Raw genomic sequence first — 25,055 nt, 5'->3', positions numbered from 1 at the left:
GGCGCGTACCCCCACCTCGAGACGCAGCTTGCGAAGTTCATTGAGGAGCAGAGAAGTCGTGGCCACGCTGTTTCGACTGAGATGGCGCAAATGGAAGCCCTGAAGTTGGCCCGGGAATTGAACATTCCACGTGAGTTTCGTGCAAGCCGTGGATGGCTTCAGCGCTTCATGCGAAGACATGGATTTTCTATGCGGCGGCGAACAACCATGTGCCAGCGGCTTCCTGAAGCCTACGAGGAAAAGTTGTTGAACTTTCAACGATATGTGATCGCACTTCGGAAGGAGCACAGCTATTTGCTGTCTCAGGTGGGAAATGCTGATCAAACACCTGTGTACTTTGAGATGCCGATGGACACGACCATGGAAAAAAAGGGCTCCAAATCAGTCAGCGTGCTGACCGGCGGAAATGCCAAGCTGCGCTGCACAGTCATGCTATGCGCTTTGGCTGACGGCACGAAACTGCGCCCGTATGTGATTTTCAAACGCAAGACGCTACCTAGCATTCCACTGCCCCCAGGAATCGTTGTGCGTGCGGAAGAAAATTCGTGGATGAACAGTGGCCTAGTCGGTGACTGGCTTCGAGTAATCTGGGAGCGAAGACCAGGTGCCTTGCTGGCACGCCGGTCGATGCTCGTACTAGATTCCTTCAGAGGCCACTGCACTGATGCGGTGAAGGCTCGCCTTGCCGAGACCAGCACCGACCTCGTCATAATACCTGGCGGCATGACGTCCATGCTACAGCCACTCGACGTGTGCCTGAACAAGCCGTTCAAGGCACACGTGAAGCGGCTGTATGCCCAGTGGATGGCCGACGGCATGTACGCCCTCACACCGACGGGACGCGTGCGAAGGCCTGATATTCCATTGCTGTGCCAGTGGATCGTGGATGCGTGGAAAGCGATACCGGCCGATTTGGTGCGCAAAAGCTTTAAAAAATGTGCGATCAGTAATAGTCTGGATGGTTCCGAGGACGACTACGTCTTTGAGAGTGGCGATGAAGCCTCGGATGGCAGTAGTGAGAGCGGCGTCGATTAAGAATCGGATAACCAGTGACGTGGTGGCGGTCGTTTGAATAAATGTTCTGAAAACGAAATGATCACTGAGTGTGAGTTGCATATTTCTAGCGCTCATTTTTTTTTTTTTCAGGTAAACGTGCGGGTTATACGCGAGTTTTTTTTTTTTTTTCCGCCGAGTTCAAAGTTAGGGGTGCGGGTTATACGCAGGGGCGGGTTATACGCGGGTAAATACGGTATTTGTCTGCTTCCCTTGTGGAGAAACAAGGTAGCAGTGGAATCTTCGTAGATATTTCCCAAGATATTCACATATGCCTTCTGTACTTCTTGATTACGCAGTGCTTCCATAACTGCTGGTATTTCTACTGAATCAAATGCCTTTTTATTTTTTTGATGAACTTTTACAATGAAAATGGCACATCACTGTCGCCATTAGTGCTTCATTGGACACACCAAGCACACAGGGGTGATATTCTCGAGTGATCACTTTGGAGATACAATAGAATTACATTAATTCAACCCTGATAGGACCAACCAAATTGATCAAATTATCTTGTGGGTCAAGTGAAATAAGATGTAGACAAAATGACAAAACTCACCGGTGATTCATTTTGCAGTATTTGCCCTATTCTATTTAGCCCCCGAACCAAATGCACGCCACTTTCTATGTGTTGTAATTAAAAAACTAGCATCGAAATGACTTTATAGGGGTATTACTCAAGTTCGTGCGTGCGCACCTGACCCTTCTCTGGATCGCACAGCGGCGGCGGAGCGGCAGTCGCTCACTAGCACTTCCGCAGCAGCCCTAACAGTCAGAGCTGTGACCCCTAACCCACGGTTCGCAGTGAGTTGCGACCACGGCGGGTTCAGGCCAGTGGGGACAGGGTGAGTCTCGACCTAAGGTGTTTATTCACCTTAGAGAACAAATATACCAACTGACAACAACAGCAACCACACATACAAATACAACACAAAACCACAGCGGTAGAGCATTCTGCACGTCTGGGGTGAAATAAACCGCACAGTGTGGGAACCACAAAAGAGGCTGATAAGAGTTCAGCTCATCCAGAGTGGATCCGCGCTCGAGCCCTGGGGCGGTCAGTCGCTCACAAAGGCCGAGCGTAGCAGGGGGACGGCGTGCGGCGGTCTCAGCGGTTGAATTGAGATGCGGCCTGTCGCAAGCTCCTCAGCCGAAAGACAACGGTGCATCGGGGGAATAGCGCTTCTCCCCGAGCGGCGGAGAGGGAGTCTCCCAAATTCCAAGAAAGGGAAAGGAGGGAACGGGGTGCCTTGGCTGCAGCGTCGCGGCCAGGCGCGAAAAGCAGCGGGAGCGGCGAAGGTGCCCTCTCCCCGCTACCCTCCGCGAGCGAGCACGTGATTATCGCGTGATAACCGCGTGGCCGCTCCGGAGATATCGGGATGTGCTTGCGATCCCCACAACTTTAAAGGGCCTAAACAATGTTCAAATCTAACACGCATCCCATTTCTTAGCTAAAAAATGGGCAAGGGCATAATATGTGTTGCACATCGGCGACCGGTTTCCTAAAGTCAGATTTGCCACAATGCATCTGAGTTGTGCAGTAAAGCATAGAAATGTCACAAAGACTTTTGGTTTTATATCCTAAATTCATTTTCATTTTCATTACCATCATCACAAGATGGCAACATAGTACGTTACCATCTTGTGATGGTGATGACGCAGTGAATACAGCTTTGGTTTCGTATCTGATTGTAACATGCAGGCAATGTTTGGATCCATATTTTCCAAAAAAAGTGTGCGTAAATGGAATAAATGATGCAGAAGGTATTCAGAAAGAAGTCAGGAGATTTCCCTTCAAAAATTAATTAGCAAAGTTACATACGACTACATGTTTAGCATGCCTATACTTGTAGTGATCTTAGAAAGCGTACTCCTCAATTGCATTTTTTTTTTCTGATTGTCAGAAATTTTATAGCTATGCTGTATAAACAAGCTCAAAATTGTGTCTTTTTGGGGTGGACATAGAGAATTCTTTCCCTTTGAGCATTGTTAGCTGCTAACGATGATTTTGAGCACTGTTCTTGAGCCTTTCCGTGGCACTGACAAGCTCACTACGCCATCTAACTTATAGTATAAGAACTACAGTTGGAGTTTTCTGTACAGTTTTCTTTCTTTCTTTTTTTCTTTGAAGAGGTTCACAAGACACGGTAGTCTGGAAGTGAAGATGGCCACTCCTGCAAACTCTGCACACGCTCTGAGAAATGCGGAATCTTGTGATTCCGCTGTGTCTGCAGTTTATCTTTTCAACAGGCAAAGCAGGAGTGAGTCGGAGGATGCTGCCCTTTCATTAGAATTTAATTCAGTGAGAGATGACGGTGGGTGCGCCACAAGTTTGGGCTCTTCCACCATCTCAAGCCATTCCGTTCCAGTCAGCTAACATGAATCCATACCGGACGGAAATTGAAAAAATCCAACGTCCGCTAAATCCAGCAAAACATGACATTTCACTGCAACATTTGCAAATTTTCCCTGTGTTTTACATTATAAAACTGCTTTGCCACATAGCACACATAACTGCAGTCAAACTTCTATACAACGAAGTTGTACTTCTAGAGAAAGGCTTCGTTAAATTGCGAATTACATTAATTCGAAGTATCAGAGCAATAAAAACAACTTCACAAATTTCCAGAGCATTCCTGGTGGATATTATCTAGTTAGCACTTGCAAACAAATCACAAGAAGTTTGGGCCATAATAGTGTAGTTCTGAGTGCCAGCACGTGCGATGCAGATCATGCTGAGAGAAATGCATCGACATGGCTCACGGCGTCCGAGATATCCGTGCGTTGTGTCACGCGGTGCCGTAAATCTAGCACACCATGGTTGATTGCGTTTATTGCCAGCAGCCGGTGCCCACAAATTAAAAGCGAAGTGTAAGAAGATACAGATATTCGTCCTAAGCAACAATAAAAGAAGTCACAGCAAAGAGGCAACTGGGCAAAGTAATGTTCATAGAGCTATCAGTGTCACGAGCACTCGAGCAAACATGAACAGATCTCACTCAATGACCATGGACTCGCTGCCATGATGCAAGCGAGCACTTTGCACCGTGTCTCGGAGACTTGAGATTACGTGACCGCCAACACTAGGGATGCGGGAATGCAATGTGCATCAAGGCATGAAACGTTTCAGCTCACATCTTGCACTTGTTGGGAGGAGATCACCTTCACAAATGGTGCGTGGCTCGCGCATGGAAGCGCGTGTGCTAGGAAGAAAAGGCAGATAGGTGCTCGTTCCTGCCCCCGTGCATGCTTCGTCACATTATCACCGGACGTTCACTCCCTCCCCATCCCCCTTGCACACAAGAAATTGTCGGCTCTCATGTTTCTCAGAGTGTTGCGAGCGTCCGCGCGCCCCACAACCTCTGCAGCACGACACATCTACCCATGCGACAAAGGGTGCAGCAGTGCTTCCTGCCTACCAGGTCCAGGCGCACGTGCTTTTATGGCTTTTTTTCCACTCAAGCTTTTCATACAGAAAGATGCCTGAAACAACTTTTGCCTCAGCTGACATTTTTAGTTGTTTTGCTAGGTTTACTAGCCATACAGGCTCCAAGTGCATGCCTAACTCTTTCCTTACCGTGCCCATTGGGCATCGTTAGCCTGCTAACGATGGTTTGAAACGCTGCGTTCAAGACCTTGCGTGCTGCTCACGGGCACACTGCGCTATCAGACGTGAAGGAGGAGAACCACATGTCTGTTTTCTAAGCAGTTTGCTTTTTAGCCGCCAGGCTGTGATTTTCGAATGCGCTCCAAAATTTCGCGATCGTCAAAGTAGAAAGCAAAAATGGCTTCCTGCTACCGATAATTTCAAATGCCACGTTCGAGACTTTCTGCGCCACTCGTGGACAGACTGCACCATCAGATGTGAAGGAGAACTATATTTTTGTTTTCTAAGTAGTTGGATTTTTTCCCGTCAGGCAGTAATTTTTGAACGCGCTCCAAAATTTTGCGATTGTCCAAGTAGAAAGCGAAAATGGCTGCCTCCACGAGCGGTGCGCACGCTTCGAAAGATCGCAGATCCCTTAATTCCGCTATGTCTGCGGCACATTTTATCGATGTCTGAAGCAGCAGCGGGTCTGTGGATGGTGCCTTTTCGTCGGACGTTGACTGAGAGCGATGACGATGCAGACCAGCCCGTAAAATTGCCAGCCGCAGCCTTGCACACACAGCCGTAGTTCTTGCAGTTAAATTTTTGTAGTGGAAGACTTGCCCAAGGAAAAAATTTTGATTTTTGGAGGTAGTGCCTAATATTTGCAATACATTTTGTATATCATCAGCAGCAGCAGCCTATTTTATGTCCACTACAGGACGAAGGCCTCTCCCTGCGGTCTCCAATTACCCTTGTTCTGCGCCGACCGTTTCCAACTAGCACCTGCGAATTTCTTAATTCATCACCCCACCTAGTCTCCTGCCGTCCTCGACTGCGATTCCCTCCTCTTGGCACCCATTCTGTAACCGTATTGGTCCACCGGTTATCTAACCTACGCATTACATGACCTGCCCAGCTCCATTTCTTTCTCTTAATGTCAATTAGAATATCAGCAATCCCTCTTGCTCTTTGATCCACACCACTCTCTTCCTGTCTCTTAACGTTATGCCTAGCATTCTTCGTTCCATCGCTCTTTGTGCGGTCCTTAACTTGTTTTCGAGCTTGTTTGTCAGTCTCCAAGTTTCTGCCTCATATGTCAGCACCGGTAGATTGCATTGATTGTGTTGTGTCCGTGATTAGTTCGGGTTTCGGTCCTCAGATGTGGACGGGTGCAGTGGCATAGTGGGAGTGTCCGGAACTACATGTGAATGTTCCCCACTGTGCCGATGGGTGGCACCACATCCCTGGCAAGCCCTGGAATGGGACAATCACGTGGACAGTGTGTTTGCGCCAAGTGATGTAGTGTGGTCGCCATCTCTCCGGCAAGGCGACGTTCTTTGAGTGTACTATGTGTGGAATAAAGTAATTCCCAGTACATAACATTGGCGACGAGGCGGATCACCCATGGTAGGGAAGCCCAGAGGGCATCGTGGAGCATCCAGTGAGTCATGGCTGAGCGCCAGCGTAATTTTTCTGCACGTTTGGAGGAGTTTACTGGCTCCAACTGGGCATCGTGGTTCGGCCGGCTACAGTTTTTCTTCGAGGCCAACGATGTGACTCACCCTGTCAAGCAACAAGCACACTTGCTTGCACTGTGCGGTGCTCAAATTTACGACGTGGTTAGTGCGCTGCTTCAACCGAAGACGCCCGACGAAGTGAGCTATGCCGAGATCGTGGCCGCACTTCAGGCACACTACGACCCTCGACCGTCCGAAGTCTACAGTCGTGCGATGTTCCAAAGGCGAGATCAGCTCCCAGGCGAGTCGGTGAACGACTACGTTGCCACTCTACGCAAGTTGGCTACGAACTGCAATTTCGGCAGGCAGCCAACAGCAACAACAGCTACGGTGACGCCAGTTGAGGGAATGGCATCACCAACACAGCAGGGAGCTACGGGCTGCAATCCAACGCTTCTGCGATTAGATGTGATGTTGCGCGATTGCTTCGTGTGTGGTCTCCGCGACCAGAATCTTCAACAGCGACTGTTTGCAGAGAAGGATCTGACTTTTTGCAAGGCTTATGATTTCGCTATTTGAGCGGAAAGCGCCGTCCAGCAGCAACAACAGATAAAAGCTGATCACGCAGAAATCAACAAGGCGGCTACGCGCGCCAGCAATAGTGCTTCGATTTCCAAGACGAATTCTCACCAAGGGACTCACCAAAGGACTGTGCGACGGTTCGCACAGTCCCAAGACGTGTAAGTTCATCACAACTATTTGCAATTACTGCCAGAAACAAGGGCACATTGCCAAGGCTTGTATTTCTAGGAAGAAGGCTGAGAAAAAGACATACCAACGTAGCATCTCCTTAGAAACTTCACGGACTGCGGAAGTGACTAACGAAACCAAACATGAGGTTTCAACGTTGCATGACCTCTGTGCAGTGGCAGACGGATTCAGCACCCCGAAGTTTACTCTGACGCTTACAGTGCACGGCAAACCTGTGACTTCTGAGCTCGACTCCGGTGCAGCGTGCACCATGGTTAGCAGAGACACATTTCAAACCATATGGCATGCACACCCACCCTCTCTGAGGCAGGACGACATACATCTGCGCACCTGGTCAAGTCAGCAACTGCAGGTTGTCACAACGGCAACAGTAATGGTTCGTCACGAGAACACAGCTTGCAAGCTACCACTTCTCGTTGTCGAGGGCACTGGACGCAGCTTGTTGGGATGCAATTGGTTTGACAAGTTGGGCATCGAGCTTCACGGCATTCACCAGACAACGAAGGAAAGCAGTTTGACCGAGTTGCTACAGAAGCATGGAGACATTTCTCGTGAAGACACCACAGGACACACGGGTGCGTCAGTGAATCTGGAACTGAAGGAGGGGGCAAGCCCCAAATTTTTGAAGGCACGGCCTGTGCCCTTTGCCATGCGTGCATCAACAGAGGCACAGATTGACCATCGCTGATGGCTCCCCATTGTTACTGTTCACTTTGTGAAGCAATGAATGGAACAGGTGCGAAATGCCTGAGACAGGACGTGCCTAATTGTCATGCTCGTCAACATGAGAAGACTTGTCCGTCGTGTGTGGGCCACGGGATTATGCACCAGTGGAAATCCTACTTTCCTTTGTCCTATGTTCAGCCTTTTTATGCCAAAGAGTGGTTTCCTGCCGTGTTCCTTTGTGTGGCTTGACCTGACGTGATCTACGTTCAACCTTTCTATGCCAAAGAGTGGTTTTCTATGCCAAAGAGGTGTTTTTCTCTGTGTTCCTTTTCGGGGGTTGACCCAACGTGGCCTGCATTCAATCTTACTACGCCAAATAGCTGTTTCTCTCCGTGTTCCTCTGCTTGGGTTGACCCAACATGTCCTGACAAGGCCCACTACTAGGAAGCAAGAGTGAATAAGGTTGCCCGGATGGTGGAGGGTATAAGAAGGCCAGCAAGACGCCACGTGGAGTCCCATCTTCTCTGCCCTTGTGTACAGGTGCACGCATTCTGAATGTTCTTGTATTTTCCTTGGAGCCCACCGCTCAGCCGTAGCAATGCATTAAACCTCTGTTATTTGTTTTTACATCACCTCGTCTTCCCTGCTAAACCCTCTCCAATGGTCAACCTGGTTCGAGCTCCAAGCAGATGCTGTTGAAGGCCGCTGAAACCCTGTCCCCGTAATGACTGGTGGCAGCCTTAACACCACCAATATGATCATTATGCCTTCTACAGTTGGTTTTGAACCTGTAGCTGGCAGCACTTCCGCATGAGCAATGTAATGTTACCATTCTTGCCGCTTTACTCTCTGCTCGCAATAATTTCACACACGAAGAAAACATGCTGATACTGGTGGTGCTGGTAGCTGCAATGTGAGCACGGCTGAGCCAATTCACTGTGCACCATCGGTCGCCATGCACTGCAGCTGAACTTGATTTGTATCAGAACTCTCATTGGTGCTAAACATATCACCATAGGCATGCTTTTTAATAAAATGGTCAATACACGTCACTTTACTCTAGTGGACATCATTTTTCCTGGAATAGAAGCTGCATAACCAATGTTTGTGCGGCCAGTCGCGGTTATGCGCCAATGTGTCGATGCGCTGTTTCTGCAGTAAACACATAGTGCTCACCATTTATGTTTGTTGTGAGATTGCATGATGAGTATCCTCATTTTCTTCCTTTTCCTTTTGTCACCGGGCAATGTCCAAGGCACCACGCACTGCTGGAAACCCAGTGGGCACTTGTGACCACACACTGCTGGGAACCCAGTGGGCACTTATGCGGCGTCTGGCACTAATGTTACACATAGCGCCCCCCAAAATATGCTTGTGTATAATTCCTGTACTAAAAACATATATATATTTTTATGCAAGAAGCAATGCCATTCTCGCTTTCAATAAAAGCAAATGCACACGAATATTTTGCCGGAGAAACTGTAAAAATTATTGAAGCTGCGTGCAATCACCCGTGCCTGAATCCAATGTTGCTGTCACTCATACTCGTTGTTTTCACAAATAATAATAGAATTATAGGGCTATATTACAGCTTTTCTAGTTGAGGCGGCAATTAACCACGCAAGAATAACAATGGCCTTGAAACTTTTTTTCTTTTTTTCCTGGATTTACCCTCGCTGTAGCACCACTGGCCATTTCCTTCTGTTTGTATGACTAAACAATGCGAGCGATGTCTGCAAGGGGCTCTTTATGTCTGCTCGAAACTCCAGCGCTGGTTCCCCATATAACAAAATAAAGCAGCCCAAGAAGAGGCTTCGGTTGAGAAGAGATTGTTTGAGAAAAAAAATAACTTCGTGCTTCGCTTGTGAGCTTCAAACGCCATGCATGACAGCAAAATTTTGCTGAGATGTTCTCAGCAGTGTATGCTATCCACGTACTATGTTTTTCTAACAAGCTTGAGGGGAAGTTCAGGATCCCTTTAACAAGTTTTGGTCAATTTTACTCTACAATCTTGTTTTTAGCAATTAAAATGTTATATTAATGCATAGAACTTGTTAATAAAACTGTGCTTTAAAAGCTCATTTACTCTGCTTTATTTGTTGTGTATTGCATAAAATTTTAGTGTAATAGTTCCTTCAGAAAAAGAAAATTTATTGTGACCTACAAAAAATGACCATTTTCTCCCGGTAGGTAAAGAGTAAATGTCTGGTTTATGAAAGCTTGCAGTTGTTTGTTGTCACCAGTGGTCAAACAAGGGATTTCGCTGGAGCACACAAGGCCACTTCACTGTGTCAGGGTCACTTGTCATAGACATTGTTGATCACTTCAAGCCTCCGTCTCCCTGTGAACCTCTGTTTTGTTTTCATATCATAAGAAGCCAACAAACACTGGCACCAAGGACAACATAGGGGAAATTACTTGTGCTTAATAAATGAAATAAACGATAAATTCTCGAAGGTTGTAGGTTCGGTTCCCACCTGTAGCAAGTTGTTTTTTCATCCACTTTAATTTCCTTGAATTTATCGTTTCTTTATTTCATTTATTAAGCGTAAGTAATTTCCGCTATGTAGTCCTTGGTGTCAGTGTTTGTTGGCTTCTTATGATATGACTAATAAAGATCGGGCCCCTCGGTTAACCCCCTTTCTTCCTGTCTTGTTTGCAGTTGTTCATGAATCAAAGGCACATTCTCACCAGACATGTCATAGCAACAAATAAAAATTGTGTAGAAAGCCTCAACGATGATTGTCGCTGTAAGCGAATAGCTGTATAAATCAGTGTGAAGGTGTGCACATGACACTTGGCAACATTTTATTTCATAATATTTTTGTGCTCAATAAGTAAAACAGGCATGCACATGCACAGTTGAACCTTGCAAGGTGCTGCAAGCGTGAAGTCCATGGGTTACATTTCCAGCTGCCTCTCCAGTTTCATGTTCTTTGTGTGGTTTCAACTGTTGTCGCATGGTCACTTCCCCCTGTGCATGTTCCCGTGCTTTCCTTCTCCCACCAGGTCTATGTGGCAACTGGATCGAGATTGCATATGGCACAAGTGCCGGCACAGTGCGGGTGATTGTGCAGCACCCGGAGACAGTGGGCCATGGTCCGCAGCTGTTCCAGACGTTCACCGTCCATCGCAGCCCTGTCACCCGTGTCGTCCTCTCCGAGAAATACCTAATCTCTGGTGAGTTGGCAGCTCTGCACGTTGGCTCAGTTGGCTCACATGAGGGCCCATCTGCTTAACCCTTTCTGTACCACAATATTATTCCGAATTCTGACCAAAAAATGATCAAATTATTTTTAAACACCTCAGTTGCCAACATATATTGCCATAATATACTCACTTTTACGTGTGCTGCCAGCTGCGAGAAGCACGACTAAGCGCTGAGACGAAACATACTCATTCGTGGCGTTGCTAGAAACTGAAAAGTACCGTCGACAAGCTGAGCTCATCCTTGGCCGTTTTTACCAGGAAAGCGTGGACGAACCGAGCTTGTCTAAGGCACGGAAGTGGTTAACATTGTGATAGGCTGCATTATGCTGTGGTTAGAGAACTGGTACTGTGTCATTTTAATCATGTTGGTACTGTGTCATTATTAAAGCCAACAGTATGACAGAAACGAAGGTGAGGGCAAGCAGCGCAACCTACATTTCATTTCGGCATTGTAGTACATTTATAGCAAATACAAAATGCTTGAATGAGAAGAATAAAGGGATCTGAGGAGCTCCATTCTTTGTTACAACAATATGAAGAAAACAGGCAATGAAGCCGGGGTAAGGATAGGGGAAAATAATTGTCATACTTAATTGAAAAGTATAAATAATCAGGTAAAGGGAAATGACAGTGGACAAAGAGGTCACTTTCTGGAGGTGGGGACTGCACCAACATATTTCGCACTGTGCTGTGCTTTTCCAATACCCTTACACTTTCTTGAGTATTTGTGTACACTCTTAAAAAAGCTTGCACTCTTTGCGGCTTATTTTGTCCCACAACAATAATTGTCATCTGCCTTGCTTGCGTTTTCCTTTCTTGAACAGTCAGCGCTCGCTACTTTCCTGTTGAGAATGCTATGTCACGCTCATAATGCACAAGCCGTTCGTGACTTGGAAGTATCGGGCTCACAACAATAAAAGGAAATGCAGGCAAGACAGATGACGATTATTTTTGTGCTACAAGGTAAGCCCCAAAGGGTGTAGATTATTTTAATAGTGTATGTGTACGAGATGAGCAATGGGAGTATAAGCCAGTGCCGCTTACAGCCAAGGCGGCAGATGGGGCACATCCTCATAGCTGCAGGTGTCGCAGGATGTGTAATTAACAGCCATCAGGGGGGTGCATTCTGTTAGAATTTTCCCAAGGGGTTTCCGCAGGGTCAATCCTGGGGACTGACCCAAGGGAACCCATATTTTCTATAGACGCTGAGGCAGCTGTAATTCTCGTCTACAGTCCACCTAGTAAACTGTCCATTTCAGCCTCAGCTGATTGGCTGGAGCACTACAAGCGAGAAGGAGATGGGCTGGGGATTGTCTCCCTTTCACTCCTATAGCTCCAGTCAATCACTGACAGTTTACTAGATGGACTCTTACAGAATACACCCTTGGTCACTGTCGAGACACCCAGCAACATCCACACACGCAAGTGTGATGGGTGCCTTCAAAGCTCATCTACATGAAGTAACTGTTTGAGGCACTTTGGATTCAAAGAGTGTTTCAGCACTCTGTTGCATTGACAAAAAAGAGTAGTTATGTAGTTTATGTGTAGTAGTGCTTGTAAATCTGCGTTGTTTGCTTGATGCATCTTTGTATGTCTACTTCCACATATTGTTTGGCAGTTAACGTCAGTATCAGCCCAGCCTTTGTTTTGCGCTTTTATTTCTATGACCTGCCTGTTTTACCACTGTTTGTCTTGAATGTGCAGAACTTTGGCACAAGGGAGGGTGACACCCTATACACACCGCATCCTTACATCATTACACCCCACAGCGTTACACAGGGTGCGTATCGTCTGGACAACTGGACACGCCTCTCTCCATGGTAATGAACGTGCTAATGCAGTAGCCCGAGAGCTCGCTAACCGGGCGCCATTGGAAGAGCTGTCCAACCCAGACGACGCACCGACAGAACCACTGAACTACACTGAAACTCTACAATATTACAGAGACACCAGGAGACACTTCCCTCCACCACATAATTCCCTTAATCGAGAAGATGCCGTCGCGTGGCGACAGCTTCAAACTAATTCATTTCCCTGCCTCTTTTATCTTCACCTCTTCCACCCCACACACTATCCCTCATACTGTCCCTATTGGGGAGCAAAGCCCACAGTATATCATTGCACCTGGGAGTGCCCGCACCCTCCGGGCTACTCCCCTATTCCTTCACCTTCCCCTTCCTCCTGGGAGACTGCGCTGACCAGCTCAGACCCGCAAGAGCAGCGACGGCTGATCCGGCGGGCACGCGGAGTGGCGCGAGCCAATGGGGCCCTGAACTAAGGGCTCCACCCTGCGAGGAAGTCGCCCAAACTCACGATAAATAATTGTTTTCTCTCTCTCTCTCTCTCTTGAATGTTAGTTTGCCCTTCAGCATGAAAAAGTTTGCTTCATGTGATTAGTACGACAATGTGGGATGACAACTTTCATGTGGTGAACAACAGAGCTAGGAACTATTAACAGACTGTGTTTAAGGGGACACTAAAGTGAAAACTTTGCCAATGTTGAACGTGGTTAAACCAAGTTTGTTGAGCGATAACACATTTTTGCTTGCTTTGGGAAAGGACACATATGCTGCTCGGTGCCGTCAGCAACTACCGCACCTACAATTGCACCACAGGACAACACACAAACGCTGCTCGGCTCGGCAGCAGCAGCAAGCGAATTGACCTTCATGCTGCGTCTCACTTCAACACGAACTAAGCATCGAAAGCACACCACATACGAAGCTACCAGCACTCAGCACTTTGTGCACATCACAGATCGCCTTCAAGATGTGGGTGCCCATGCGGCGTACACCGCAGCCACCCAGTAGTGGCAGGTAATGGGAGTCCTAGTTTGAGCTTGGCTGAGCTTGAAGGTTAGATTTACAGAACCAGGCATTTCCTGAGTTTGTACCTGTAGTAGTAGAGCTATTGCTCTAAATGTTATTTCACCTGTACCAGTGGACTACGTGTCTGCAACACCACTCGTACCTCAAGAAAAGGCTTGGCAAGCCAGAAAAGGGGCAAAAAGGGAAAAACGGGTGGTGACACCACTTTGATGTTCCCGTACCAGCTCACCATGATGCCGTCTCCTAGGGCCCAGTTAAATTAAAAGTGGATTACATTGTAAAAATTTAACATAGCAAGTTCAGGGAACTTGTACAGTGGAACCCCAATTATACGACTTTGAAAGGACCACACAAGACCGTCGTATAATGCGGGCATCATATAATAAAAAAACTAGGAATAGCAGTGACGCCGAGTCTTGCCCAAAAAATTGGGTACCTGTTGCCCGCAGCATGAACCTGCATTGCTACAAGGCAGGTAGAATAAATGATTTAAAAAAAATTACATTTAAGCATTGGATTAGAGGTGTGAGGAAATTTTTATTCTCACCTAAAAAAATATCAGTTATCTTTTTCTGGATGTTTGCCCAGCTGTGATGCATCAGCTTCCTCTGAGAGCTGCAACATCAAGTCACCAACATCGTCATGTGCACAAACAAACTGAATAATGTTGTAGATGCTGCAGAACACGTCTGCATAAGTCGGAATGAACGTAAAATTTGGAAACAAGTTCTCTTCACTTGTCGTCGTCTGAGGTGGAGACAGCTTTCCTTGGGCGATCCCATTCAGAGATAGTTTCCCTTTCGTAAAATTTCACATGTCTCGGCACCGCAACCGTTCCCGACAAGTGTTTTTGGCACTGTGTCAAGCTTGTTATCAGTGCCAAGAGCACTATCGGCCATATACTTAGCGGGGTCGGAGCCAGGATGAGCTGAATCTTGCGAAAGCAAAACTGCCTTTGTAAGTGATCCCACTATTTATTAATTGCGAGGTTCTCGAATCTGGCAGCCCCGTGTCAAGTACGTTCTTTATTTCGGGAAATCCTTGGTGCACGCACACACACACGCAGTCTGCGCTTCGTCCCACCGCACCGCATGCGGCTTGCTCTGCTGATTACTTCACTCACTCAGTTCTTTGTCGTGCGCTCCCTGCATGCCGAATGCGCACATACGCCTTCCATGTTCTCTCTTGTCCCTACACACCGTTGCCTACCGTCCCGTGCCTGCGACTCTACGCTACCTGGCGTTGAGTCGCAGGCACCCCCCTTTTATCCCTGTGGAGAGGGCTTCCAAGGCACATGATAAGGGCTCATCTGGCCTGCATTACCGAGGCCTTTCTGTTTCCCTGTAGCCGGGTCTCTGAGTCTGTAGGTTTGCGTTCAATGTGTGCAGTCACTCTAGATGGCCCTGTGCATCGAGGGGCAAACTTGGCTGTAAATCCAATGGCTGCCTTGCTTAGCGGGGGCGTGTCCCGGAGAACTAAGTCTCAAACCTGGAAGGTAGCTGGAGTGCGCTTTTCGTTACAATACTTTGCCTGGCTGGCTTTTGCCAAAGTTTGGTGGTCCTGTACAAAGGCCCAGGCACCTCGACGGTACACATCTATTTCAGCAGCTAGGGCATGAGGCGCAGTCGGGGGCAACTCGGTGACAGCGGCCTAAATGTGATGGCTCCACGGGTTCTGTAGTTCGCGCCCATAGCACAAGAAGGCAGGCATAAAGCCAGTAACTACACTTTCAGACGTGCACACTACAAACACCACTTCGGGCAGCCTTTTGTCGCAGTCCATGTGGGAAGTGCAGTGACCCATCAGGCATTGTTTAACCATTGCGTTGTGGCATTACACAGTCTGTCCTGCTGGTCTGTATGGGACTGTGTGGCTTTCCTTGATTCCCCAGTGCTGGAGAATGCCTTCCCACAGTTTGCTTATGGATGGTTTGCCATTGTTCCTAGAGATGGAGCTAGGCACACCATGCAGACAAGAAACATAGATCATTTTATCGATGATCAATTTGGAGGTAGGTGCACGGTAACGGGAAAAGCACCACAAACTTCGTGAACTTGTCCAGCACCACCAGGATGTACTTGTGGCACCGAGAGGTTGTGGGTAGTGGCCCAATAAGGTCCACAATTAGCTCCTGCATCGGGTGGGTGGCTCGTGAACTGTCCATCAGTCCTTTTGGTTTTTGCCGGTGATGTTTGAAAGCCTGGCACTGCTGGCAGCTGCGGATGTAACGGGAGGTATCGAAGCGGATACCGAGCCATGTGAACCGGCTCTTCACACGTTTCAAAGTTTTAAAAAAGCCTAAATGCCCACTTAGAGGGTGGTCATGCTCCATTTTCAGTGCCATGTCTCGTAAGTGTTGGGGAAGCCAGGCAACCTTACATTCATTGACCATGTACATAGGGATACCATTGTTTGAGATTTCGCTCTCATCAGCTAGGTCCTGTACCCTCTTGGACTCTTTAGCATCACCAGGTAGCAGGCTACACTTGCAGGCCACACAGTATTGCAGCAGCTGTAGAAGCAGTGGATCCTTGTGTTGTTTCTACTGAAACTTTGCAGTGTCGGTGAGTGGGGACACATCAGTCACATCAACAAGGGCTGCTAGTTCAACACGAATGGTTTTTTGTGGCTCTTGCACTTTGATTGGAAACCAGTCCTGCGCCAAACAAGGCTGAGCAGATTTGGCAGCAGGGATGGGGCACCTGCTTAGTGCATCCGCTGGGATGTTGGCCTGTACTTTGCAATACCTTATGGTACACTTGAACCCTTGTAATCTCAACACCTAACGTCGCACTTTGCTCGATGTCTGCTCAGTTTTAAACATTCAAGCCAATGATGCATGGTCACAATGCACCTCAAATGATGTGAATTCTACATCCGGTCGGAATCTATCGACAGCCCACACCACAGCGAGGCATTCCCATTCTCGGACAGTACAGTTCTTTTCAGCAGCGCTCTCGCATATACCTCTCGATTACTGCTTCACCAGTGAGCTGGCCAGCAACTAATAACCCGCTGCCATGTAGCCAGCAGGTTTGACACTAGCCAATTTAAGTTTAATTGCGATAGCAATTATATTGACACTCCAGGCACATTTTTGCCATCGTCGTGATGTTTTGTATAGAGTCCAAGGGCAATAACACCGTCGCTGTGCATTGTATGTTGTGTGTACAAATGAAAGGCCGATGGCCACGGCTCAGTCTGGCGCACGCAAAGGAGAACAAACGCACCATCTTCCGTTGCGTGAAATGGGAGGAAGGGAGGAGGGGCAGCGTCGTGCTCCGGCAGCAACTGTGCATTTCGCGGCCGAACGCAAGGGAAACTGACAATCACAGCTCAATCTTGCGTGCCATATATGGAGGAAAGTGGGAAGCCAGCACGGGAAGGAGTGGGTGCGGCTTTGACTCCACTAACAAGTGCATACTTTGCACGACCGCGTGTGGTCGCACATGCCGTATCTTCGAAGAGATGTGCAGATGGCTCATACCTTTGTGCGTGCTGTGTTCTAGCCTTTCTTGCGTTGAAGTGATAGACGGCACGACGCTCACTTCGCTCGCTACTGCTGCCACACTTGCTCACACCAGCGCTTTAACAGCGAGTGTCCGCACTCATCGAGTGTGATGTGTTCACGTTTGCTTGTGTGCACTGACACTGTGCTTGTTAATTCAGTTAGTAAGTACTATCCTTACTACTACTACTATCCTTACTTCTACTATTCTTGCTTCGTATAGCTGTCTACTAATTTGCTATCACATTCGATGCTTCGCTCTTAGGTTGAAACTGAGCCTTTCTTTCTCATTGCAAAGCGAGCACAATGCAAAAGAAGGGGAAAAAGATAGAAGAACACACACAATGCTGTGTGTGGCCTTCTATCTTTGTCCCCTTCTTTTGTGTTGTGCTTGTTCTCTGAATATAACCAACATGTCCAAGCCTCTGCCCTTGACTGTTTTTTATCCTTGAGAGCTTCTGCAAAGTTCAACCCTTGCTACAACCACTGCACACATATGGGTGGTCGTGATGATGATGGCCATTAAAAGGCAACCACAAAGTCGTCCAGGTACACAAGCAATGCTGCGTCATGTGCTGTGCAAAATGCCTAAATAGAAAGGAGCAAAATGTCCCTGTATAGTTACTGCTGCACTCCCTTCCTTCCTCAGTGATGGTCGTGGTGATATGCCCTCTGCCGCTTTGTTTTGGTTGCATGCTAGTGCCGTTCTTTCATCACGTATTTATGGTGTTCTTTCTTTGTCATGCACAGGGGGCTTGTCCAAATTAACTGGTGCAAGAAGGCCTAATTAGCATCTTCAGAACATAATTACGATATTGTTAGTTAGGTGAAGATGCGGTAACACGATCAATCACGCACTTCAGCCAATTCATGTTCACAATTAAAGGCAGTTTCAACTGTGATTCATGTAACGAAGTGTACTTGCTTGATGTAGTACTTGCCACATGCAATACATAGACCAGACTGAAACACCTTTCAGGATCCATTTTAACTATCACAGATCGCATGCCAAATCCCAACTAAACCTACCACTCTAGAAACATGTTAACATGCCGGGCCACTCATTTAACAAAGTAACGATACTCGAATCAGGATTCCGAACCAGGCATGACCATGAGCTTCGCAAATCTTACCTTATTCATAAATTTAACACTGCTTCGTTTGGAATAGATGAAAACGAAGGAAAACAAACCTGTAACTTTAGATTAAGCACTTAACACACGTTGTAATACATATATGATTTCATCGCTCTCCCTCTTTTTTCTTTTCTTTCTTTTATTGCGCATGTGGCTTTTTCATGTATGCCATGGCTTGAAGTTGTACGCTTAACACCTCCATTTTAGATAATTCGAGGTTGCACTTAGAGCTGCCAAGTGCTGACATCATGCCTATGTATGTTGTAAGAGTTGAGGAGGACTTTGGGATTAAAACTGGAGGTTTATTTACAATATTTACAGTGAGACGACCAAGAAATTAACAGTCATAGAGTCGTTACGGGCCGGCAGCAACTCGGACGCTGCGGCTCGTGGCAAGAAGCTCGAAAGAGATGAATCAAGGAATGCTTCCGGTCTCTGGCTTTTAAGCCCTTCAGTGTCTCGAAGTCACGTCACGTTTGGCCAATCGGCGAGCCCGCTCAGGTGACGCCATTTTCGGCCAATCGGCGAGCCCGCTCAGGTGACATCATTTTCGGCCAATGGTAGGCGCCCGTGCGATTGTGTCACACCTGGCGGAGAGGGTCGATCCTTGGTCCCCAAATGTCGGAGTGCTTACTTCTCTCTGCGGTCTTGCCTTCCCGGTCTGCAACTACCGTGACAAAGGCGGACGGGGGGGGGGGGGGGTATTGCTGCCAGGGCTTCACGGTGCATTACACCCGTCTTGCCTCTTGGACTCACGTTACCTGGAACAGTGCCAGGCTCTCACTTCACTTTCGGGAGGAGTCAAGCAGTGAATAGCTCCAGATGCGGCGTACGAGGTGGGGGCCGCCAACTTGCTTGCACGTGCCGCACCTCAGGAATGTGGTATACGTACTTCTGCGCTCCTTAATTAGCTGTGGCGCGATTCAATGTAGTCTGGTGAACTTGAAGGAGGTTCAGGAAAAGGTCCCGTATCTAACAATGTGTATATGTACGTTGTTTTGTTTTCACTGCGCAGACTCGTAGTAACTGCTCGTACTTACCTGGGTGTCATGTTTGTATATTGTATCCTGAACGCATTTGCATTTCATTTTTTTCTGTATTCCAATATGTGTGTCATTCATAATGATTTATGATGCGCAGTGTAAGTTCTAGTCAGCGCAGATGGTGCACCCCCTGCTCTTGATACGGTGCTTTTAAAGCTGCGTATGAATCGTTCATGTGTTACTGTACTCTGACAAAGGCTGGTCCACCAGCCGAAAACGTTAAGTAAGCACATCTTGCTTTCAAAAAGTATGTTGTCTCTTTTCTGCATGTGTGTGAGTGTGTGCGCACGCGCACGTGTCTGTGTGTGTGTGTGTGTGTGTGTGTGTGTGTGTGTGTGTGTGTGTGTGTGTGTGTGTTTGTGTGTGAGCACGTGTGCAACAGCGTAATAAACTCTGTCGATGTACTGCGCTCGTTCAGTATACTTGTTTCTTTCTGTGTGACTTTGTATCAAGTCCATGTTGCAAACATGAATACGAGCTTGATAGGCCAATGAGCATTCTCTATCTTAATAAAGCTTTATCGTCATAATCATAAGCTAGAAAAGGAGGGGGAGGATTGAGGGCAAGGCTGCCTTGAATTTCCTGCGCCAGCTCATCATCATGTCATAGATTCGTATGCCATTTGTTCAGGCCAAGCTAAGTTTGTTTGTATGTGCTGTGCCCAAACACCTATGTAATACTTGTCTCGTGGGCTTCAGTATTTTGGAGTTGAAGTACCTAGATTAACAAATCGACACTTCGGCAAACCCAAGGCACAGCCACCACGCGTAATGCCTTGGCCGAGCATCAGTCTGCAGGTAAATAATAGTAGTAATAATTTCTAATTATTTTTATTGCGATAGCAATTATGTGGACACTCTAGACACATTTCTGCCATCGGCATTGCCATGGTGGTCCATATAAAGTTCAAGGGCGATAACATCATCGCCGCGCACCATATGCTGTATGTGCAAGTGAAAACGTGCGAGGGTGAGCCGACAATGGTGGCTCAATCTCGCACATGCAACGAAAGGAAGCGGGGAGGAAGCACAGCGTCTTCCGTCACGTGCAAGGCACCAAGGGCAGGGAGGAGGGTTCTACTTCAACCGCTGCTGCATATGGCGCAGTTGCACGGGTCCTATCTGAAAAAGTGATTTGCGATGAGACAAAGTGCACCGAGTGCCGATAGCTTCATGTGCACTGTGTTCTTGCCACTTAGTTCGTGTTGCTATGGTGTTGGGCTGCTGAGCACGAGGTCGCGGGATCGAATCCCGGCCACGGCGGCCGTATTTCGATGGGGGCGAAAGGCGAAAACACCCGTGTGCTTAGATTTAGGTGCACGTTAAAGAACCCCAGGTGGTCAAAATTTCCGGAGTCCTCCACTACGGCGTGCCTCATAATCAGAAAGTGGTTTTGGCACGTAAAACCCCAAATATTATTATTATTAGTTCGTGTTGAAGCGAGAGGCGGCACAAAGGTCAGTTAGCTCACTGCTGCAGCCGCACTTGCTCACTCCAGTGTTTCCGTGGTCATCAAGTGAGATGTGTTCACGTTTGCTTGTGCACATGTGACACAGTGCTTGTTAATTTAGTTAGTAGGTGAACGTTTACAAGTTTATAGGGCTGATAAAACTACTATCCTTACTTTGTATAGCTAACTACTATTTTTCTATCGCAATTGACGCTTTGCTTTTCGAGCGAAACTGCAACTTTTCTTTAGAGTGCAGGAACTGCCAAAGCTACCGGGCCCCAAGCTGATGGGGCTTTGGCAGTTCCTGCACTCTAAAGAAAAGTTGCAGTTTCGCTCGAAAAGCAAAGCGTCAATTGCGATAGAAAAATAGTAGTTAGCTATAAAAAGTAAGGATAGTAGTTTTATCAGCCCTATAAACTTGTAAACGTTCAGGAGTAACTGGTGTAGCTGTTGAGAGCCATGTTTTGGACTACTACAGCGTATTCTAAAGCAAAAGAGTGAACTTAGTATCTTTTTAAAACTTTTACTAAGCTACAATGAGCCAAATATGGTCAAAAAATTGTGAAATTGTTGGCACTGTGGTTTTAGGGCGAAATTCAAGTAACCTTAGTTTCACCTTCATTTTGTCTTGTAATAAATGTCTTATATTAAGTTTTAAAAGAATAGTTTGTCATTCTAAACTGATGTAGTGTTTCTCTTGAGTGTCTCTTTAAATATAAGCCTTGGCAATTAGAACTAGTGCTGCCACGTTTATGACGCATGGTCGTCATCTTGACTGTGCCTAAAGAACACCATCGAAAGTTGTTTGAATCAAGTTGTTGCAATGTGTCACACATCTGGTGAAATCTGCTTTGTGCTGAATCACGCAGTACCACGAGATGCATGCATGCTCCCACCAAGACGTGAACATGTGTGTGTGTCGCAATCTCGTTGCAGTGTGCAGCGAGTACAGCCACGTGCGCACGTGGAGCGTGACCCGCTTCCGAGGCATGATCTCAACGCAGCCGGGGTCAACGCCGTTGGCTTCCTTCAAGGTCGTCTCCCTGGAAGACCTTGAGCCCTCAGCCAGCTACCCAGCTGGAAATGACAGCGGTGAGAGCTTGGGATTTACTTATCCATGGAGTGGTCATGCAGCGCTTCTTGGACAGTGTGAATGATTGTTTGTGTTGCATGTAAAGGTAGTGCACGCGTTTACAGTGGACCATTTGTGAAATTCATCCCAACCTCTAGCACCAGAATCGGTAACTTTGTGCCTTGCCACATTGTTAGAAAACAAGTATTCCCGGTGGTATGTGGACTGAGTGACACTGAGACAGCTGATGTGTTTCATGTGTGCATGTTTGCTTGATGCAGTTGCACGGCTTCTGTCCTCTGTGATTGAGGAACGCTCTAACCACATCCCATTTTTACAGACAGCAGGCACAGAATATTTTTGCGTATGGTCTATTAATGACTGTGATCATGAAAAAGGAAAAAGTATGTATTCTGTGAGCATGAAATTATAGTGTAAAGGGGGGTTTATTCGGCTCGTAGAGAAGCAGCAACAAACTGAGCACCAGCAGGTAGGGCGCAGCCAGCGAACGAACTGGGTACGTGCCACGCAGTGGCAATGGGGCTTTTCAGCCTGCCGATGTTCTTCGTCACAATCACCCCCGGAATTGAAGAGTAGCCATCCTGGCGACCTAGGAAGAGGTGGGCGGATTATAATACTGCTTCAGCCGGTCAATGTGCACAGTCTCTAGCCCCCGATGACGCAGATCGGAAGATGGCGATACGGGTTCGATAACATAGTTCACTGGTGATGTTTGTGCAACCACGCGGTAGGGCCCGCGGTACTTTGGCAGGAGCTTGGACGAAAGGCCAGGAGCCGCAACAGGCGGGACCCAAAGCTACACGAGTGAGTCGACGGGGAAGGGTTGAGGGGGAGGATTGAGGTCATGGCGTTCTTTTTGGCGGCACTGTTGAGCAGACGTCAAAGAACGGGCCAGTTGTCGGCATTTCTCGGCGTGCTGAGCAACCACAGAAACAGGTGAGCATTCAGCAGGGTCCGGCCGGTACGGGAGAACTGTATCAATAGTGCTGGAGGGATGGCGGCCATAAAGCAGAAAGAATGGTGAGAATCCGGTAGTGGCTTGAGAGGCAGTGTTATATGCATAAGTGACGAACGGAAGCACAAGGTCCCAGTTGGAGTGGTCAGATGCAACATACATTGATAGCATGTCACCAAGAGTTCCGTTGAATCGTTCTGTTAAGCCATTAGTCTGTGGATGATAAGCAGTAGTAGTGCGGTGAATAATTTGGCATTCAGATAGGAGTGACTGCAGGACATCCGAGAGGAATACGCGGGCCCGATTGTTCAACAGTTCACGAGGTGCGCCATGGCGGAGAACGAAGTTGTTTAGAATGAACGAGGCTATTTCTTTTGCTGATGCGGCAGGCAAGGCGGCGGTTTCAGCATACCGTGTGAAATGATCTACGGCGACAACAATCCATCGGTTGCTAGCGCCAGTAGATGGAAGAGGCCCGTATATATCAATGCCGACACGGTCAAATGGCTGAGCTGGGCAGGGAAGTGGTTGGAGCATACGTATTTGTGGACGAAGGTGTACATCCCTTGCCAATAATATTGTAGGCGAAGCCGTGTGTAAGTTTTTGACACTCCGCCATGACCACACTGCGGGTCAGAATGAAAAGCGGAGCAGAACTCTTGTCGTAACTGGTGGAGCTGCTGGGTACAACCAGAATTCTGGAACTTCATAATCGGACACTGCAGCCCGTCTTCATAATGCCAGAAGAAGGACCACCACAACCACAACCCGCTGCCCCGGTGATTACCGTGGTCTACCCCGCACCTCCACCAATTGTAAAGGGGGGTTTATTCAGCACAATGCGTTGGCGGGCTAGTTGGTGCGAATCCATGAATACTTTGTTAAGCGCAAAAAGACAGACACAAGAAAGACGACAGGACAAGGCGCTACTCTCAACTGACATCATTTTATTGCGTCACTCCTTTATAGACCGCTCAAACCAGAGGAACATGCGCAGTGAGCACCATGCGGTGGAGCCACCAACATCCGATCCCAAGAGCGCACTCATGCGACCGAATCCAAAAAACCAAATTCAGCGCTGTACAAGGTACCTTGTACAGCGCTGAGGTCTATAAAGGAGTGACGCAATAAAATGATGTCAGTTGAGAGTAGCGCCTTGTCCTGTCGTCTTTCTTGTGTCTGTCTTTTTGCGCTTAACAAAGTATTCATGGGGGTTTATTCGGCTCGTAGAGCAGCAGCGACAAACTAAGCACCAGCAGGTAGGGCGCAGCCAGCGAACGAACTGGGTATATGCCACGCGATGGCAACGGGGCTTTTCAGCCTGCCGATCTTCTTCGTCACAATAGAACCAAAACTTGGAGCATAATAAATAAACATGACTGAAAGACTAAGGTTGTGCAATGATTGATAGGAATGGAAAGTGATCGGTATGTCAAGAGACAGAATTTCAGTCAAATAATGTGCAGGTTTTCTTGCTTGCTTGTTTTAATAGTTTTTCAAGTACAACCTACTGCCACTAGGATGTATTAGTTTGTCTACAGCTTTACTTAAGATACAGCTTCATTGCCTGCTTCAAAGTTTGATGGCCAGTGCAGACTTTTGAACCCATTTAAAAGGCTTTTTGTTCACTGACCACAACATCGTCTTGAAGATGGCAGTGCTGGTATGAATTGAATAATCATTCAGATTAAGAGGGAAAGTTGTGCCGGGCAACTTATGCCATGTCTACTAGAGTGATAGGCCAAAGAAAGTGAAATGCGGCTGAGATCTGGTGGAGCCCTTTCACACAAGACAAGGTTAATGGGCGATCAGTGAGGACGGCCTTCTTTCTGTAGTGGACATAAAGTAAGCTGATGATAATAGAGGACAAAAATACTGTCCTACTCATTCCTTCATGTTGTCACGAGTACCTTGTAGCTCACGGTATAGTCCTGCTCAAATGTGGCATCTCCCAGGATGCCTCGTACTAAGGTTACTCTAGGTAAACTTGATAGGCACTCAGCGCGGTTCATCGATGGCTACGGCATTCCGGTGCTGAGTGCAAGGTCACAGTTAATTTGATAACCGGGCCACCGCGTTCCCATGGCATGAAATGCAGCAACACTTTTGTAGTCAGGCTTGAGAGGACATTAAGGACCCCACTTGTTGTTTCCCGTCTCTCACACTGCAATTGTTGCTTTGATGCATTACCGTATTTACTAGAATCTAACGTGCACTTATTTTGTGATAAAATGGGTCAAAAAATTGCGTGCACGTTAGAATCGAGTACGACCCTAAATCTGCGTTACCATATCACC

At 47.4% G+C, this 25,055-nt stretch overlaps 1 protein-coding gene across 4 annotated transcripts in view; it reads left to right on the top strand.

Moving 5' to 3' along the window:
* Nucleotides 1-25,055, top strand: part of LOC142568052 (BTB/POZ domain-containing protein KCTD3-like) — a 176,375-nt gene that overhangs the window by 90,270 nt on the left and 61,050 nt on the right. For all 4 annotated transcript variants that reach the window (XM_075678135.1, XM_075678134.1, XM_075678136.1 and 1 more), the window contains 2 exons: nucleotides 10,546-10,716; nucleotides 21,647-21,802. In XM_075678135.1, the coding sequence (XP_075534250.1) occupies nucleotides 10,546-10,716; nucleotides 21,647-21,802 (327 nt within the window). The remainder of the gene's footprint in view (nucleotides 1-10,545; nucleotides 10,717-21,646; nucleotides 21,803-25,055) is intronic.

Source organism: Dermacentor variabilis, unplaced genomic scaffold, assembly GCF_050947875.1.
Source record: "Dermacentor variabilis isolate Ectoservices unplaced genomic scaffold, ASM5094787v1 scaffold_16, whole genome shotgun sequence".
NCBI classification, from domain to species: domain Eukaryota; kingdom Metazoa; phylum Arthropoda; class Arachnida; order Ixodida; family Ixodidae; genus Dermacentor; species Dermacentor variabilis.
This window is presented reverse-complemented; position numbering and strand designations above follow the sequence as displayed.